The sequence below is a fragment of the Pteropus vampyrus genome, unplaced genomic scaffold (assembly GCF_000151845.1).
Source record: "Pteropus vampyrus isolate Shadow unplaced genomic scaffold, Pvam_2.0 Scaffold109, whole genome shotgun sequence".
NCBI lineage: Eukaryota > Metazoa > Chordata > Mammalia > Chiroptera > Pteropodidae > Pteropus > Pteropus vampyrus.
This window is the reverse complement of record NW_011888890.1, coordinates 5232403-5248793: the sequence shown is the minus strand read 5'-3', so window position 1 is coordinate 5248793 and position 16391 is coordinate 5232403. Positions and strand designations below refer to the sequence as shown.

Sequence of the window (16391 nt, the reverse complement as noted above, 5' to 3'; positions counted from 1 at the left end):
ACGGGGGCCCTGCAGTCAGTCGCAGGGCAGCCTAGTACTGTCCCTGCCTGTTTCTAGAAGGACAAGCCCTGCTGTAGCTGCTGACCAGGCTTATGAGCACTTGGGGCTTATCCAAACCTGGGCTCCATTAGATTTTATTCCCCCTTTTCAGGGCTTGTATCAAAATGTCAATGTGAAGTTAAGTGGAAAAGCAGGACAAAAGCTGGACCTTATTTTAGCACAGAAAAACCTGAGAGGATGTCTACCATTTCTCCTCTTCCTGGCCCTTTGCTGCATTCTCAAAGTTTTTCTTAACAATCAACTCACTCCTATGAGAGGGAAAAAAAGTCCATTTAAAAATACTTCAGATGTAGCTGAGTCACTTGTAATGTGACAACACTACCACAAATTTCAGTAAATGTCAGGTCATGACCCAAAGTCATAATAAAATTTTGTTTCTTCATGGTCTGAGAGAAGGTTCAGAAAGGACAATGAAAAGAGGAGGGCTGGGAAGAAGGGACAGCATGAACATGGGCCTGGGGCTGGAAGGAGCTAGGCCACCTTGGGGACATGGAAGGTCAGAATGGCTGGAGGACAGAATATGAGGGAGACAACATGGATGGATCTTGAGATTATCGTGCTAAGCAAAACAGAAAAAGTTGAGAACCATATGATTTCACTTACATGTGGGATATAAAATTGAAAGCAACAAACGAACTGGACAAATGAACAAAAACTCAGACACAGAAAACTAGTGGTTACCAGAGAGAAAAGGGGAAGTGAGGGGAAGGTAAATAAGGATAAGGAGGATCTAATACCTGGTGATAGAAGGAGATTTGACTTTGGGTGGTGAACACACAATGCGATATACAGGTGATGTATTACCGAATTGTACACTTGAAACCTATATAATTGTATGAACCAATGTCACCCTGATAAATCTATTTAAAAAAAAATAAATGAAAAATATATAAGGGGAGCTTCGTGTGGGAGAGACCAACAGGCAGGCACCGCATTGAGGATGTTAAACTTTATTGTAATTGCAACGTCAACTAATAGAAACATGACTGTGACCAGATGAGATGTTCGGAGAAAGAAGAGGAAGCCAGGCTTCTGGCTTGAGCAATAGGTAAGAGGTGTTTCGTTTACTGTGGCTAGAACTATTAGAGAACCAGAACTGGAAAAGGCAAATCAGGAATCTGAGACGTCCGTGACATGTGGAGTTGGACAGGTCAGGTAGGCAGCTAGATACACAATGGTGTAGGCAGAAGAAAGGACTGGGCTGGAGACATAAATGTAGGAGTCACTCGCACATGTACGGTAATAAAAGCCATGGGAGGAGATGAGATATTTGGTGGGGTAACTATAGAAGGAGGAAAGCAGAGAGGTGAGACCGTACTTTAAAGGATATGCAAATTACAATCGATGCAAAGATGCATAGAAAAGGAGCTTACGTGAGAGATTGAAAGGAAGTTGGCAAAGAGTTAGAACCCCAGGAGGGTCTGGTGTCATAAGAGCCACAGGAGAGAGTGGTTCAAGGATTGGGGGGGTGGAGGGGGACAAATAGTTGAGAGAACAACACATAAGACCGAGGAGGGCTAAAAAATTATCATCAAATGTACAACCAAATGTACAAACTTATTTAAAAGTTATCTCCATCCTTTTGCTCTTTAACCCACTCCTGTGGGGCAGAAGCCACACAGGAGTGGGTTAAAGAGCAAAAGGATGGAGATAACTTTTAAAGAAGTTTGGCCGTGACACATAAGGTAGAGAAAGGGTGGTGGCTGCAGACGGACATGGATCGGGTCCAGGGTGAGTGTTAGAGAAGACAGAAAGGCCCAAACATGTTTACAGGCTAATGGAAGGACCCTTTAGAGAGGGAGGGATGACAGAGCAGACGATTTACCAGAGCGAAGCAGATACAGGAGAATTGAGGGAAGGGTATTTCCCACGGTGCTGCATTTGCCAATGTAAAGATGAAGACCAAGTAACCGTAGCGATGACTAGCTTTTCAGAGACAAAGATTTTAAATATGGAACAGAAATTATGTCCTTTATAATCACTTACAAAGATAAGAGAACTAAAGGAAAATATGTTTCCCTGCTTAAAGATGACAATTACGAAGCAGAATTTATTTAAACTACAAAGTAATCTGCCCTAACCGTTTGTCTTCCTCCATTTGTTCTTCTGCAGGTACTATTATGGATTAAAAATATTTTCCCTTTCCTTAAGCTATTTTTAATTAAACTATAGGCTAAAACATATTATTGGAGTTAAAATGGAAGTAGATTGTGGTGAATTCTCAAGAAACATAGCTAAGTCCAGAACGCTCTATTCACCGTAGGCCTAATCTAAGCCAGCACCACAGGACAGGTGACTAAAAATCCATTTCAGAGGTCCCTACCAGGTAGTCTGTCATGTTTGTCAAAGAGCTTCAAGATCTATTAGTGTTCTGCAATGGGTCTCTCAATTCCCTAGTCCTTGAAGGCTTCTCAAAGAAGCTGACAAGATAGGACCTGACAGAGTCCTTCTACCGCCAGCAGGCCTACTTACATGCCTCTTCAACCACCTTTGACCCCGCTGACAATCAAAGCAATCCCCAGAGGCAGAGCAATGGAAAGAAATGTGTGTGTGTGTGTGTGTGTGTGTGTGTGTGTGTGTGTGTGTGTGTGTGTCCTCTCAAAACAAAGACTGAGAGAAAGCTGACTTAACACGTTACACAGAGCAACTCTCACAAAGGGAGATAAAGACTTCAGTTAGACACCCTGTGTCCATAACAATGAGAGTCATGAATTAAAATGCATTTTTAAAAGGAGGCACAAAGAAAAGGAAGCATTTTCAAAGGGCATTAAAATAAGGGCAGTTGTCAGCTCTATTTTAGTTGAGGCTAGAAGACAGTGGTGTACACATGAGAGCTAAACTAAAACGTTTCTGGATGTCCACCTGAACTCTGACTACACGACTTCCCAAAGGAAGACGCTTATGCAAATAGCAAAGGCTTTACCTGGTAGGTTGTGAATAAAAAATGTGATCTCAGAGAAAGTAGCAGGGTCAACAGTACTACACCTGAAGTCAACACTGCCTTGGACATAGAAATTCATTTCTTTTTCCTTCTCTGTGTGACTGCAACAGTCTCTTCAGGACTTTTCTTTTCTTCTCAATCTTGTCTTATGAACGAACCTATTCTCCCTTCTTCCAAGCTAAGTCTAGGCAGCTTGGTCTGGGGGCACAACGGGTCCTTGAAATGTTCCTGCTAAGCTATATTTGGACCACTGGGATGGTACTGCACCTACTAAACAGCTGCTCCCCTCTTTCTGAAAACAAGATCATTAACATTTTGAACCAAACCGTCACCCTTGCATTCAATCCAACAGTCAGGAACTAACTGTTCATGAAGGTTAGTCAAGGAACAGGAGCTGGCGTGTCCCTATCCCCACGGCAGCCTGAGGAGCAGCAGGAAGAACGGCACCCACCTTTTTAGCTCTGCAACGAGCAGCGCAGTACAAGGGACGCCCAGGGTCATAAGAGAGATGTTGTTGATGGCAGGCTTGACAAACGCCAGGCATGTCGTCACTGCAGACAGGACGCAGACCACCACCTTGAACCTACCCCTGAATCGGTGAAAGCAAACCAAATCCATTAGCAAAGGGGGTCTTGTTGAAAAGGCACAGGCACTGCTGGTGGGAGTACAAGCACCAAGAGTCTAGAAACCAGTTGCGCTCACTGGCTCAGCAGTTCCATTTCCAGGAATTTATCCTTAGGAAATAATCAGGAATTTTCAAAATAGTTAGCATGAGAACAGTAAAATTAGAATCAGCCTAAGTGCCTAAGGGGGAGATATGAATGCTTGTTTTCTTAGTGTTACTTTTCTGTATCTTTTTCAGATGTTTTACAGCAAGATCTGGCAAACTTTTTCTGTAAAAGGTCAGAAAGTGAATATTTTAGTTTTTGCGGGTCATAGGGTCTGCCACGGTAGACCATAAGTGCGTGAATAGGCATGGCCGTGCACCAATAAAACTTGATTTGCACAGACAGAACCAGCTTGGCCTGCAGAACACAGCTTGTCAACCCCTGTTCTACAAGGTAAACATGTATGTCTGTCATAAGAAAAATAGAGACCATTTTATAAACCATAAAACTTCCTACCTAGTTTAAAAGAAAAAAGTGTCCTATGTTTCTAGCATGTGAAAGTAAAAGTCTTAAAAAATTCTAATAATGTTTATATCTACTGACAATCTTCAGTCTAGCATGCATTGGAACTCTGTGTTCACAAGTTTTTGACGTGACAAATCCTAGAAAAGTAATGGATACATCCCTCCCCTCTCAAGTGGAAGAGCTTTCAGTAGAGAGAGCCAGAAATGGCGACGTGACTCTGGACATGCTCCTTCTTCTCTCCCTGGAACACCATTTCCTTACCTGTAAAATGGAAAGTCTGGACCAGATTATCTCTAAGGCCTCATCTATGAGCACATGAATTTCCTGAAACTTCTGTTATCCTTCATGAGCACAATTTACTTTGGCCAAGAGCCCTGGAACAGGTCACAGTTAGGAAACCAATCTGAATGAAATTCCATTATAAAGAAATCAAAGTGCACTGATATCTTCAAAATACAAATTTATCTCTTAGAAGAAAATCATTTATCATCAAGGCACAGGAAATCATTGATCAAGCTGCCAACTTTCTGACTGGAATGAGCAGGAATTGTAGCCCCGAACTTCGACCAGAGGAAAAAAACACATATGGGAAAGGATCCAGGCAGCAAATCCTTAGAATAGTGTTTTTCTCCTGGCCTTGGCTGGCATCCTTCAGCTACTGGATAAAAGGCTGCCTGCCCCAGCCTCAGGATGACAGACCACACACAGCTCCCCCTTCCCCCACTGTGCTTGCACATAGCCCCTTTGGGACCCTCAATAACTCTTTCACTGGTTTGACATGCCAAGGCTTTTGGCCTTCTCAGATTGGATGAACATATCATCATAAACTCAACTGCATCATCTCCCTGGATCCACGGTTAGAGAGAGCCACAGAGTGATTCAAAGCACAGGTATTCTTGTGAGTCCCATGTGTGTTCACATTCTGCCTCCAGCACATAGCTGCTGTGGGATCTCTGGTGAGCCACTGAACTCTCCAAGCTTTAGGCTTCCCATATGGAAATTAAGACATCTGCCTCACGGTGTTCTTGCAAGCACCAGAGCACTTAATACAGTGCCTGGTACATGATGTATCAATAAAATCCATTATTACTATTATCATTACCATGATTTGAGAATAAATGCCTTTTAAGATATTATTATTGTTAATAATAGCACACTATCAGGGAAAATCTGACGGAGCTGGTGTTACAATCACCAAAGACTAGATATTATTCCCAACGAGTCCAAAGGCAGCAAGCTTGACAAGACACGCTTTCTTTAAGGAGAACATGGGAAGACACCTCCCACATCAGTCCCATGGGTGTGGAGGACTGTGCTTCGGGAAGGCAGCTTAGCCAGCGAGGACATCCTGTGGACGCATGATTTTGCAACCAGTAGAAGTCAACAGCAATCACGTGGCCAGCGCAGCTGACCCCAGTCACCAGAGGCTCTGGGTGAAAGAGAGCTAGAAATATCCAGGAGCAAGGAGCCCCCATAGGCTGTTGTCTAAACAATGATGACAGGCAACTCCTACTGCTGTCTCTGGTCCCCTTTTCAACTTTCCAGCCCATTAGGGGCTCAACCTAGAACACAAGATCAGGGAACTCTTAGCACCCCTTCTTCCTGTATTCCCCACACTGAAATCTAGCATCGCAATATCATCATCACAATATTATTATAACAAAGCTGTTACTTTTATCATTAGCTACCCTTTAAAGCAGTGATTTTCAACTTTATCAGACCCTGTGCACCTTTTTAAAATCAGATATTTGAGAATGTCCCTTTTACTCTTCTGAAGTAAAATGCAACTTATAGATGATAAAACTTCCCATTACTGTGACTACCATAAATTTCCCAGATGTCCCTTAAGAGATGGAAATGTCCCTGGTTAAGATCCTACCCTGCAGGGTTAAAACATAACCTGTTTAGAATAAGCTTCTGATATTCACGGGACTACAGCATTTGGTGGTCCTGGAGGGCCTACCCCTGTCATTTTATAAGTAAGGAACTGATAAGGCCCAGAGAGTCTAAGATGGTGGCCCTAAGTCATCAAGCCAGTGTGAGAGCAGGAGAAGCAGACCCCAGCCTGCAATCTTGCTATTTAAGATTCAAAAAATGAACTGGATTGTAAAGTGAGGGCTGCCCCAGGATTTTGTAGAGTCAAAATTAACAATCACAGTAGGATAAATTGTTTAAGAAATGGATACAATGAAGCTTATAATACTTCTTTGTTCTTGGTTTTCTCTCAAAACAAAAATGTCTAAAAATTATCAATAACCATCAACAGCTAAGCGTATGTCCTGATGATTCTTAGGACATTCTAGGCAAAATAAAAGAAAGCCCTTCTTTTTTAGAAACCCACCAATTATTCCTATTTACATAATGAACTTTAATAATTTGCCTGCTGTTCTTCAAAACACTTATTCATATTAGCCATTCATAATAACTACTAGCACTTAGCAAGTCCTTACTCTGGATGAGACACTGTACTATACACTTTATATAATTTTTCCATATATTTCTAACACCAGGAGGTAGATACTTTATTATCTCTACTTTACAGATGAGCAAAATGAAGCATCAGAGCTTTAAAAAAAAAAGTAGATTGTTATTCATCTCCATATCTGTCTGATCTAAAGTCACTAAGCCTCCGTACTCTACTCTCTCTTCTCCAGAAATCTCACACTGGAACTACTCTTAATGTGCTTTTAGAAATATTCTAGCAAAGTCTAGATCACCAAAAGGAAAAAAGAAAAAAAAAAAAGGAGAGATAAATGTTAACTACCTAGTAACTTTAGGCAGCTGAACCACCCCATCCTTAGTCTATAAAAATACTGGTTTTTACCTAAAATTTTTAGACTGGCCTGCCACTTCCACTGTAGAGCTGCCACCTGTCATGGGCAGTAAAGCCCACACAAAGGGGTTTGGTCTTTTTGCTCTCTCTATCACTAGAGAGTTGAAGAAAGACAAATAGAACCTACATCCTTTTTTAGAGTGAGCTAGTTTTCCTATAACATGCACCTTTTCTTTCTTTGCTCATTGAAATCATCGATGCCCATTCTCTCCTTCAATTTGTATGCATATCACAGAAATGCCAGGCAGAAATATCCTCTACATGCCATGGGAAGTCAGCTCATGAAAGCTAACTTTGATAGAGCGCTCATCATGTTCTTAGTACCATACAAAGTGCTCTGTAGAGTCATCTCACAAGAACCCTGAGGTGAACACTATTATTTACCTAATTCTACAGATGAGCAAATAGAAAGTTAAAGAGTCAAGACAAGTTATACAGTTTGTAAGCAGGGAAGCTAGGATGCAAACCCAGGCATTCTCCAAAGCCAGGAATATGCACATATGTGGTGTTCAGTGCCTCCAAAGGACTCTCCCCAAACTGAAGAGAGGGGTCACATCTTCCCTAGGGAAACGGTACAAGGTGCTGGTGACAGAAAAGTCCTAGGGGGTTACAGACCTCCCCGCATCTCATAGTATTTTCATTAGTAAAGCTGGTAAGCTCTAATTACTACACCCATTGCCCCATTTTCTTCTCTCCTGTTCCTAACAACAGCCCCTCACTCCCACCTTCAAGAAACAAGAATACATTAAAAACTGTCACTTGGAATTTCACCCTGGCCTCCAGAGTGCCACAAAAAAATAAACAAAATCCTTACTCCCATTTCTTCGACTTCTCTGTCAGATCCCAGGATTTGAAAGATCAGATTTAAGAGCAAAGCAGTCCTTCAGCTCTCAACCTAACATATACCGGGCCTCAGGGAAAGGATGGGGGTGACTGGTGGGCACCTTCTGAGACAAAAGGAAAAGCCAAAAGGTACATGATCTGTTTCTCAGGTGGAGTCAAAAGTCCCTGCCTGCAAAGCTACTTCATGGCCCTGCCTAGTGCCTCTGTCCCTTCCCTTGCTCCCTTCCTTTCCTCCAAAATCTTTCTGATCATCCCCAGTCATTCTCTTGAAGCTGAACAAAGAAACAATACAAGACTAAAACCGGAGGCAGCATAAACAAACCTGTCGCGCTCTTAAGATATACTTCCCCCACTGAGGAGAAGGCCTCAGCAAGGCGGAGGCCATATTTCGTCTGGGACCAGGAACACCCTCTTTTCACTTTTCCGTGTAAACAGGTGATGCTTGTGTGCTCTCTGTCTGTCTGTCTGTCTCTTTCTCTCTCATTATTTTTTTTGATAAGCAACCTTCTTGAGGATATTTCTATCTGCTTAATGATACTCAGAGATAATGCTATTTAATTCAAATCCTGCTGCCCAGGTTGATGATTCCATAGCCAATCTATTTAAAGTATGTTTTTATCCAATCTCATTTAAAAACACATTTTTGTACTAAAAATTAACATGTACTCTTTGTTTAAAAAAAAAAAAAAAAAAAAATTTGTTAAATAGTACAGATTAAAGGTAAAAGCGAAAGTTCTCTCTCCACCCCAATGCCTAAAAAACGTAGTGGTTGCTGTTCTCATCCTCCCAGGCACATACAAAGACATATACTCAAAGAAGTTAGTTCATTCATTCTAAAGTTAGGAAATTAAACACAGAGTTCTCCAATGTGCTTTTGCAGCCAGCATACTTCATGGACACTCCTCCACCTCAGACCATAGAAAACAGCCTGCATCTTTAATAGCTGCATAGCTTCTGCTCCTACTCAGAGTACCAGGAAAAATGTAATAAATTCTGTATTTTTCTTGCTATAACTCATCCCTGGGCACACACATCTTGCTTAATTAAATCCATATCTTTAGACTATTTTTCCGTATATGTTTTGACAAAACACAGTGTCCTACAATGAGACATGTGGGTAATATGTTCTGGGAACATTTCTCATCTTTATGAGGCTGACTCTCTTCTGTTTCCTCCATAGTAACAACCTTATACAACTCTTCAGGAATGCTTTCCCTGACCAAACTCTAAATCAGCACCCCAAGTTACCACTACCCCCTTACCACAGCTTCATTTTTCAACATAGCAGTTATCACTCTCTAATATTACTTTTGGGTTTGTTGATTCACAATCTCCCCAACTTCAATGTAAGCTCATCGAGGGCAGAGATTCTGCTCCTTTGTTTACTGCTATATCCCAGTGCCTAGAAGCCTAGAAAAATGCAGAGTAAATAGTAAGTGTTCAAGAAATATTTACTGGATGATTAATCACATGAGCATAACACAATGGATATTAAAATGCATCCTTTCTCGAAATTTTGGGTTTCCAGCTTGGAGATATATGTCTATGCAATTTGACAGCTATGGTACCCATGGCTCAGAGAACCAATTCCTTAGTGTATTCTACTGTAAATTTATAAAATGGTGGAATGGACTGGACTAAAGGAAACGTCCTAACAGGAAATCGAAATCTTTCCACTTTGGCTCATATTAAATAAGGGTGACGTTTGACTTTTTGTCCCTAATGTCATATAAATTCTTCTCCAAGCATATTCAAATTCCCCATTTATGTCAGTTTATTCATACTGCCAGACTATAACCAATCAGTGGATATTAAACAAGTGTATGGGAAGCTCATTAGTAGGTTGTGCTTCAGTGTGCGCTATTTTTCTTGATATACACACCATTCTATTGGGTACTACACCTGGCAGTAAATGCAAAAATGTTTAGCACTAGCTTACCTGTCATTACGAAAGATCTTTGGTAGATACCTTCTAGGGAACCACATGGCCAGAGCACACATCAGAACCCAAAGGATTGCAAGTTCATCAAGCATCTGACCCAGGAAACTCAGCGTTGCATGGAAGTAGACAGATCCAATTCCTAGAATCAATTACAATCAATAAAAAAGGTCACCAAAGAAGAACAGGCTCACAAATTCAACACACTGCTTAAGGATAGCCCTTTCACCAACCACTATCGCAGTCACCAGGTAGCTCTCTCTCTTAGAAAAAAGAAACTGAAGAAAGAAACTCACACCACCTAGGCATGCAAGCTTCAAGTCTAGAAATAGGATTGCAAGTAGGGCCCAAATATCAGAACATCAAACTTCAATGATTCCACAGTTAAACACACTCTGTTTTTATCTACTGAGGATTCATGGGAACAGGCAGTAAAAAAAGTCAACATTCTCTCACTGTTAAGAATTCCCAGTTTGCCTGTGGAAGGAAATGGAAATTACACAACTATTTCCCAAAACAATGAAGGATCAAACATCTAGATTTTTTTTTTTTTTTACCTTTAGTCCATTAGAAACCACAGTCTCCTCAGAGTTCAATTGTTTCATATGACTTTCTTCAGAAGTTCTCAGAAAATTGCACTGGCACAACACCAATAGCTATTACATAAAAGAACTTTCAAATGGAATTAAGTGATAATTACAGCCAATCTTGTTTATCAAGCCCATATTCAAAGGAGTCCTTCTTTTGACGTCAAGAAAGCAAAATAAAAGTTTGTTAAGACGTCAGAGTGACTTTGGTTTACAAGACATAATGTTCAAGGGGGACAGGAAGTGTGTGGAATTCCATTTCCTCCCTTTCAGTCTATGTTTTCCAACGAATCTACTTACCCACAACGACTAAAAGAGTCCATATTAAGTAGATGCCACTGTTGAAGCATGTTGCATACTGACGAAACAAGCACATGCAGATGGGTGGTAAAACGAAAAACAAGACATTGCTGATCTGGAGGGAAAATGTGAAACGAAAAGATAAATAGTAAGTAAAGGACAAAAAACACTGCAATCCGTGATAGCTGCCCAGGCTCCTCTCCTGATTCAAAGAATCAATAACTCTTATTCTTTTTCTGCACGAATTAACTAGGAAGCCGTCTAATTTACTTGCACATACATTTTTAAAGATAAGGCCCGTACTGAATAATGGTTAAAATAATGAAGAGATGAGAAGGACTAGACATGTTCGGGCCCCCGGTAATCTGCCAGCAGGGCCAGCCTTTTCTCCCAGGCCCACGTGAAAGCAGGATTCTTCCTAGTTTTCCCATGTTGTGCTTTATGTTTTCTCACCCTTTTCAAAACATACTTTTAGGTAAAAATCAAATCTGTAAGTCCTTTCCCAGCTTTAAAATGATACCATTTTATCTTTTAGACTTTAGTGTGGATTTAAGCCTCTCTGTTATCTCTCCAGAAGGCATTTGGCTTTTTTAAAAAAATAATATATTCTGTTCAACGTAATTTCAAAATATTGTCATTTCAACATATAATCACTAAACATCATTAATAAGACATTTTATATTCTTTTGTTCATACCAAGGCTTTGAGGCCCAGTGTGAATTTCACACTTACAGCATATCTCCATTGGGTCCAGCTGTATTTCACATGCTTGATAGCCACTTGTGGCTAGTTACTACCACACCAGACAGCATAATTCTAAAATTTCACCTCTCATTTTTTAATCTATTTTTTTGTTTGTCTTTTTTAGCCAGTTCTTTTTTTCCCAAAAATTTTTAATTGAGGTAAAATTCACATAACATAAAATTAACCATTTAAAGAGTACAGTTCAGTGGCATTTAATACATGCGTCATGTGCAGCCATCACCTCTACCTAGTTCTAAAACGTTTCATCACCCCAAAAAGAAAACCCTATGGTCATTAAGCAGTAGCTCCCCATCTCCCCCACCCCCTAGCGCCTAACAACCACTGATCCGCTCTCTGTCTCTATGAATTTACCTATTCTCAATATTTCAGAAAAGTGGAATCATACAATACATGCCCTTTTGCATCTAGCTTCTTTCACTTGGCATAATGTTTCCTAGTTTCACTCACATTATAGCATGTATCAGTACTTCTTTTTAATGGATGAATAATACTCCATGGTATGGATTCCACATTTCGTTAATCCATTCATCTAATTACAGGCTGTCGTGAACAGTGCTGCTATTTGCATACAAGGTTTTGAGTACTTGTTTTCAGTTCTTTTGGGTATATGGTTGGCCTTGCTGGGTCATATGGTAATTCTATGTTTAACTTACTGAAAAACCTCCAAACTGTTTTCCACAGTGGCCAAACCACTTTACATTCCTACAAGCAATGTACAAGGGTTCTAATTTTTCTATATCCTTGCCAACACTTATTTTTCTGGGGATTGTTTAGTCTAAGTAAGGCCATCCTAGAAGGTATAAAGTGGTAGCACTGTTCAGCTTTTTAAGTTTCATCTCTAAGTGTGGAGGGAGCGGCTCCTCATAAAGGACTATGTACACAGAGGATGTGTGCATAAGGTGAAGACGACAGCTGAGTTTATGCGAGCAACACCGTGAGAAAGGGGTGCAAGGGGTACACGAAAAAAGACTGCAAAACCAAACTTTCGGAGATAGCATGGGGCAGATTAAGTCTGGAAAGCCAAGGGCATGCAGGCTTTCAAAAGAAAAGACTGGCCACCCATGCTGGACAACACGGAGGAGGCCTCAGAGGAACCATGAGGGTGCGTGCCCGAAATGAACTGGAGGAGCAGGGTAAATGGGCTTCTCCAGACCTACAAAATCACACTGGTACACAACTAGACATATGCATCAGCACACCCCAGAACTTGAGGCGTCGTATAGGTAAGAACTGGCCTCACTGGTGGCCTGTGTATGCCTCTGTCACTATCTGGGAACAAGAGAGATTGGGAGTGACACCATTTTTAGAAAGAAGAGAAAGACAGGGTGGGAGAGAAATAAAACAAGAGAAAGAACAAGAGCCTTTGTCAGAAGCAGGATGGAAGCAGGATTGCTGACTTTGGTTAAAATCCGGGACTAAAATCCCTAGTGGGGAGGCATCATTCTGGAGAAGGGAGTACCTTTTTCTAGTTGGTCCACTCTGGTGGGGGTCTTTTTCTCTTTCCCATGTAGGAGCTCTATGAGCTATTGGTGACCCTGGGCGAGATAAACTGTATCAGATGTCCCAGGTGGTATGCAGTCTCCAGTCTCAGAAATAAGCAGTAGGCTATTATTCATTGATTTTAACTTTCTGTGGAATCATTTAAAGAATTGGAGATCGTTAAGAGATCTTAAAGACCATTCTTCGTTTTACAAGGTGATGTAATTGAGGGCCCAGAAAGGTTCCTTGGCTGGCCAAGGTCAGACAGGCAATTACCCTGGGAACTGGAGCCAGCATCCAGTAGTCACCTTGAGCTCTCTCCATGGCCCCCTAGCTGATTTTTACCTCCAAACCACCCAGCCACATCCTTACCTCCTTGGCTTAACTCATAACTGGTATCTAAAAATTCTGAATGGCATCACACACTGTGCACATGTGACCCATTCCATGATTTAAATGTGGCTCTCCTTTTGTTAAACATAGAAGTTGATGGAAGAAAAGGAGGTAAAGAGGGAGAAGGAGAAAAATCAAATTGTAATACCATAGGTAACTTAAAACCTGATCTTTCTCCTTTCATATACATGAATGTGTTGCCTTTGTTAAAAAAGAAAAAAGAAAAAAAGAAAAGAATACATTACAAAGCTAAAATCTCCTTTCTATCCTCTGCTCTAGAGATGGCCATTGTTCTCAGATGCACAGGCTTCAAATCATTTTCTTTGCATTTTTGCTAACACATATATATCACATATTGTAACATTATCATTCTGCAACTTTTTTTCTCATTCAACAATATGCCTTGCAAACCTTTTCATCTTAGTTCATATAGATTTATCTCACTTGCTGTAAGTGCTGCAGCTGGCAGCAGTTTTTTTTTTAGCAGATCTCCAGTGGAAGGAGTACCAATTTACAGCTCAACCAAAATGGTAGGGAATATAACACATTTGCTTTTTACCCCAGTATATCTTTTTTTTTTTTTTTTTTGCCTCGAGTCCTCTCAATCTTCCTTTCATCGACCAAGTGCAACTATCTACTCCCAAGCTGTCCCCCAAATGTCTCTGTCAATATATGTAACTACTAGCAAGGTACACATTTATCACTTTTAAACGTATTTACCCCCTTTTTACAAAAGCATAACATCATTCATTATACCTGCAGTAAAATTATGATACTTCAAACATTTTTTTTCAAATGCACATATTGGGGAGTTCGATTTAGAAACACCATTTTAACACATGCTCCCAAGCAACACTGAAATCACACTACTTCTACACAGCCCATCTACCAGTGCCTGCTGGCCTCCACTAGGCCTTTTAAAGAGATCAATCTATGAAAAGGAAAAGACCAAACTAGAGGGAGACGCTTCCCAAGACAAAAAGAGGAAGGAACTCCTAAAGAAATACGGAAAAGCAAACGAATCGTGGTTAAAAGATGAATTCAATGGTCCTATTTCTACTGAGAAATGAAACTTCCCTTCAAAATTATGTGGGTCACTAAAGTTGAAGAATAGTTAGTTCAGCCAAAGGGTATTTTTAAAAGCCAATTGTTGGATTATCCTTTGGAGAATTGGTTTAATGCCTGCGGAACAAGTTTTTTTAATTAGAAGGAAACCACAATTTTAAAATGTATTAATTATTTCCTTAGAAAGTTCCTCATTCTATGAATTCCTACATAACATCTGCACCAAAATAGTCTCATGAACACACTGCAGTCTCATCCTGATGCATATGAGTGTGCACTTTCCCAGAGAGTAAATACTGACAAAGCAACAGGCTGTACGTTTTTCTGAACAATAAGTCCATAAACAGATAAGGGTCATAACCCTGGCTGTAGATTGTGCATCTTAATTATATGCACATTCCTAACTATCCATTCTATTGTTCCTCTCCCATCTCGGAGATGACCAACTGGCCCTGGTTTCCCTGGAACTAAGGGTTCCCAAGATATGGAACTTTCAGTTTTAAAATCAGGAAAAGTCCAATTTTGTCCTTGGCAAACCAAGACAAGTAGGTCACTCTACTCAGAAGCCTTCTTGCAAAATCCCCCCATCCCACCTTCCGCAGTGCATCAACCCCATGGAGAGTACTAATAACACCCAGGTGACTTGTATGCACCTCTATCATGGCCCTCACCACCCAGATGACTGTAGGTCTGGTCTCTGTGATGGGCATACAATAGTTGCCCAGTAAATGGATGGATGATGGATGGATAATTCTGCCCTATAGATAGATAGTGGGATGTGGACTTTGGAATACACACAGAACTCTACTTTCCTTATCTTGATGTTTGGGGACAGAGTTGGTTGGGGGAGGTGACCCATCGTGAGCTGATTTTATGCATATGTTTTGCTTCAAGACTTCTTTTTTTAGCACCAGGTGATTTCCCTCTGTCTCCCTGAGTCACTGCCCAGCAACAGAGTGCCCAAAAGTCAAGCCTGGTGGTTAAAAGGCAGACCCCACTTTTCTCCAGAACAGCCAGGACTGGAGTCTTTCTCTTTAGTGTGGCTGGGGCTTTAAAACATGAAACATAAAAAGAAACTCAATTCAGTAAAAACGTGTATATAGAAGAAACAGTATAAAATGTGCTCAAGCAAAAGGCTGTGAAAGGGCATGATGTTCTTGGAAGAGACGTTTGGGTTTGGCTGAAACAAAGGATGATAAGATTTGAGGCAATAGAGATTTTCAGGGCCCAGAAGCAAAATGCTTTATATACCCAGACACTGTCAGTGGCAGCATAAATCAGGGTACTCTTTCTGGTGGACCATTTAGCAATAATCGTCAGCCTTTAAAGTGAATATTCCCCTTACACAGCAATTCCCCACCCAGGATTAGCACTTGCAAAAGTACATCCAGATGCGTACATGAGGATATCATTGTATCACTGTTCAGAAACCAAAATGAAAACAATAAAACAGAAACTGCCCTAAATGTCCATCAATGAGGAACTGACTGGTTAAGTAAATTACGGTTAATCCGTTTAATGGAATACTGTGTAGACATTGTAAAGGAGAAGATGACTCTCTATGAGCCAATGTGGGGCCATCTTCAAGATATTTTCTTGACCTCAGCAAGTTACAAAATCTATCTAGACCCCAGTTTCTTCATTTATCAAATGGATATAATAAATAGCACCCATTGCCTAGGACGACTGTAGAGCAGTGGTCACCAACCTTTTTGGCACGAGAGACCAGTGCTCCTATGAGAATCTAATGCCTGATGATCTGAGGTGGAGCTGAGGCGGTGATGCTAGTGCTGGGGAGCAGCTGCAAATACAGATGAAGCTTGGCTCACTGCCCCCGACGCTCACCTCCTGCTGTATAGTCCGGTTCCTAGCAGGCCATGGACAGTCCACAGCCCAAGGGTTGGGGACCTCTGCTGTAGAATACCCAGCAGAGCTTCAATATATAGCAAACATTTCAATGTATAGCAAACAGTTAAAGATAACCAGTAGTAACTGAAGTTGTCGTAGTGATGTGCTACCCCAAGACCCATTAAGCAGGTTCTGGATCCCTCTC

At 41.0% G+C, this 16391-nt stretch overlaps 1 protein-coding gene across 2 annotated transcripts in view; it reads right to left on the bottom strand.

Moving 5' to 3' along the window:
• ACER2 (alkaline ceramidase 2) overlaps positions 1 to 16391 on the bottom strand; it is a 28013-nt gene that overhangs the window by 8058 nt on the left and 3564 nt on the right. For both annotated transcript variants that reach the window (XM_023533728.1, XM_011365350.2), the window contains exons 2-4: positions 10637 to 10751; positions 9750 to 9891; positions 3453 to 3590 (exon numbers count right to left, since the gene is read on the bottom strand). In XM_023533728.1, the coding sequence (XP_023389496.1) occupies positions 3453 to 3590; positions 9750 to 9891; positions 10637 to 10751 (395 nt within the window). The remainder of the gene's footprint in view (positions 1 to 3452; positions 3591 to 9749; positions 9892 to 10636; positions 10752 to 16391) is intronic.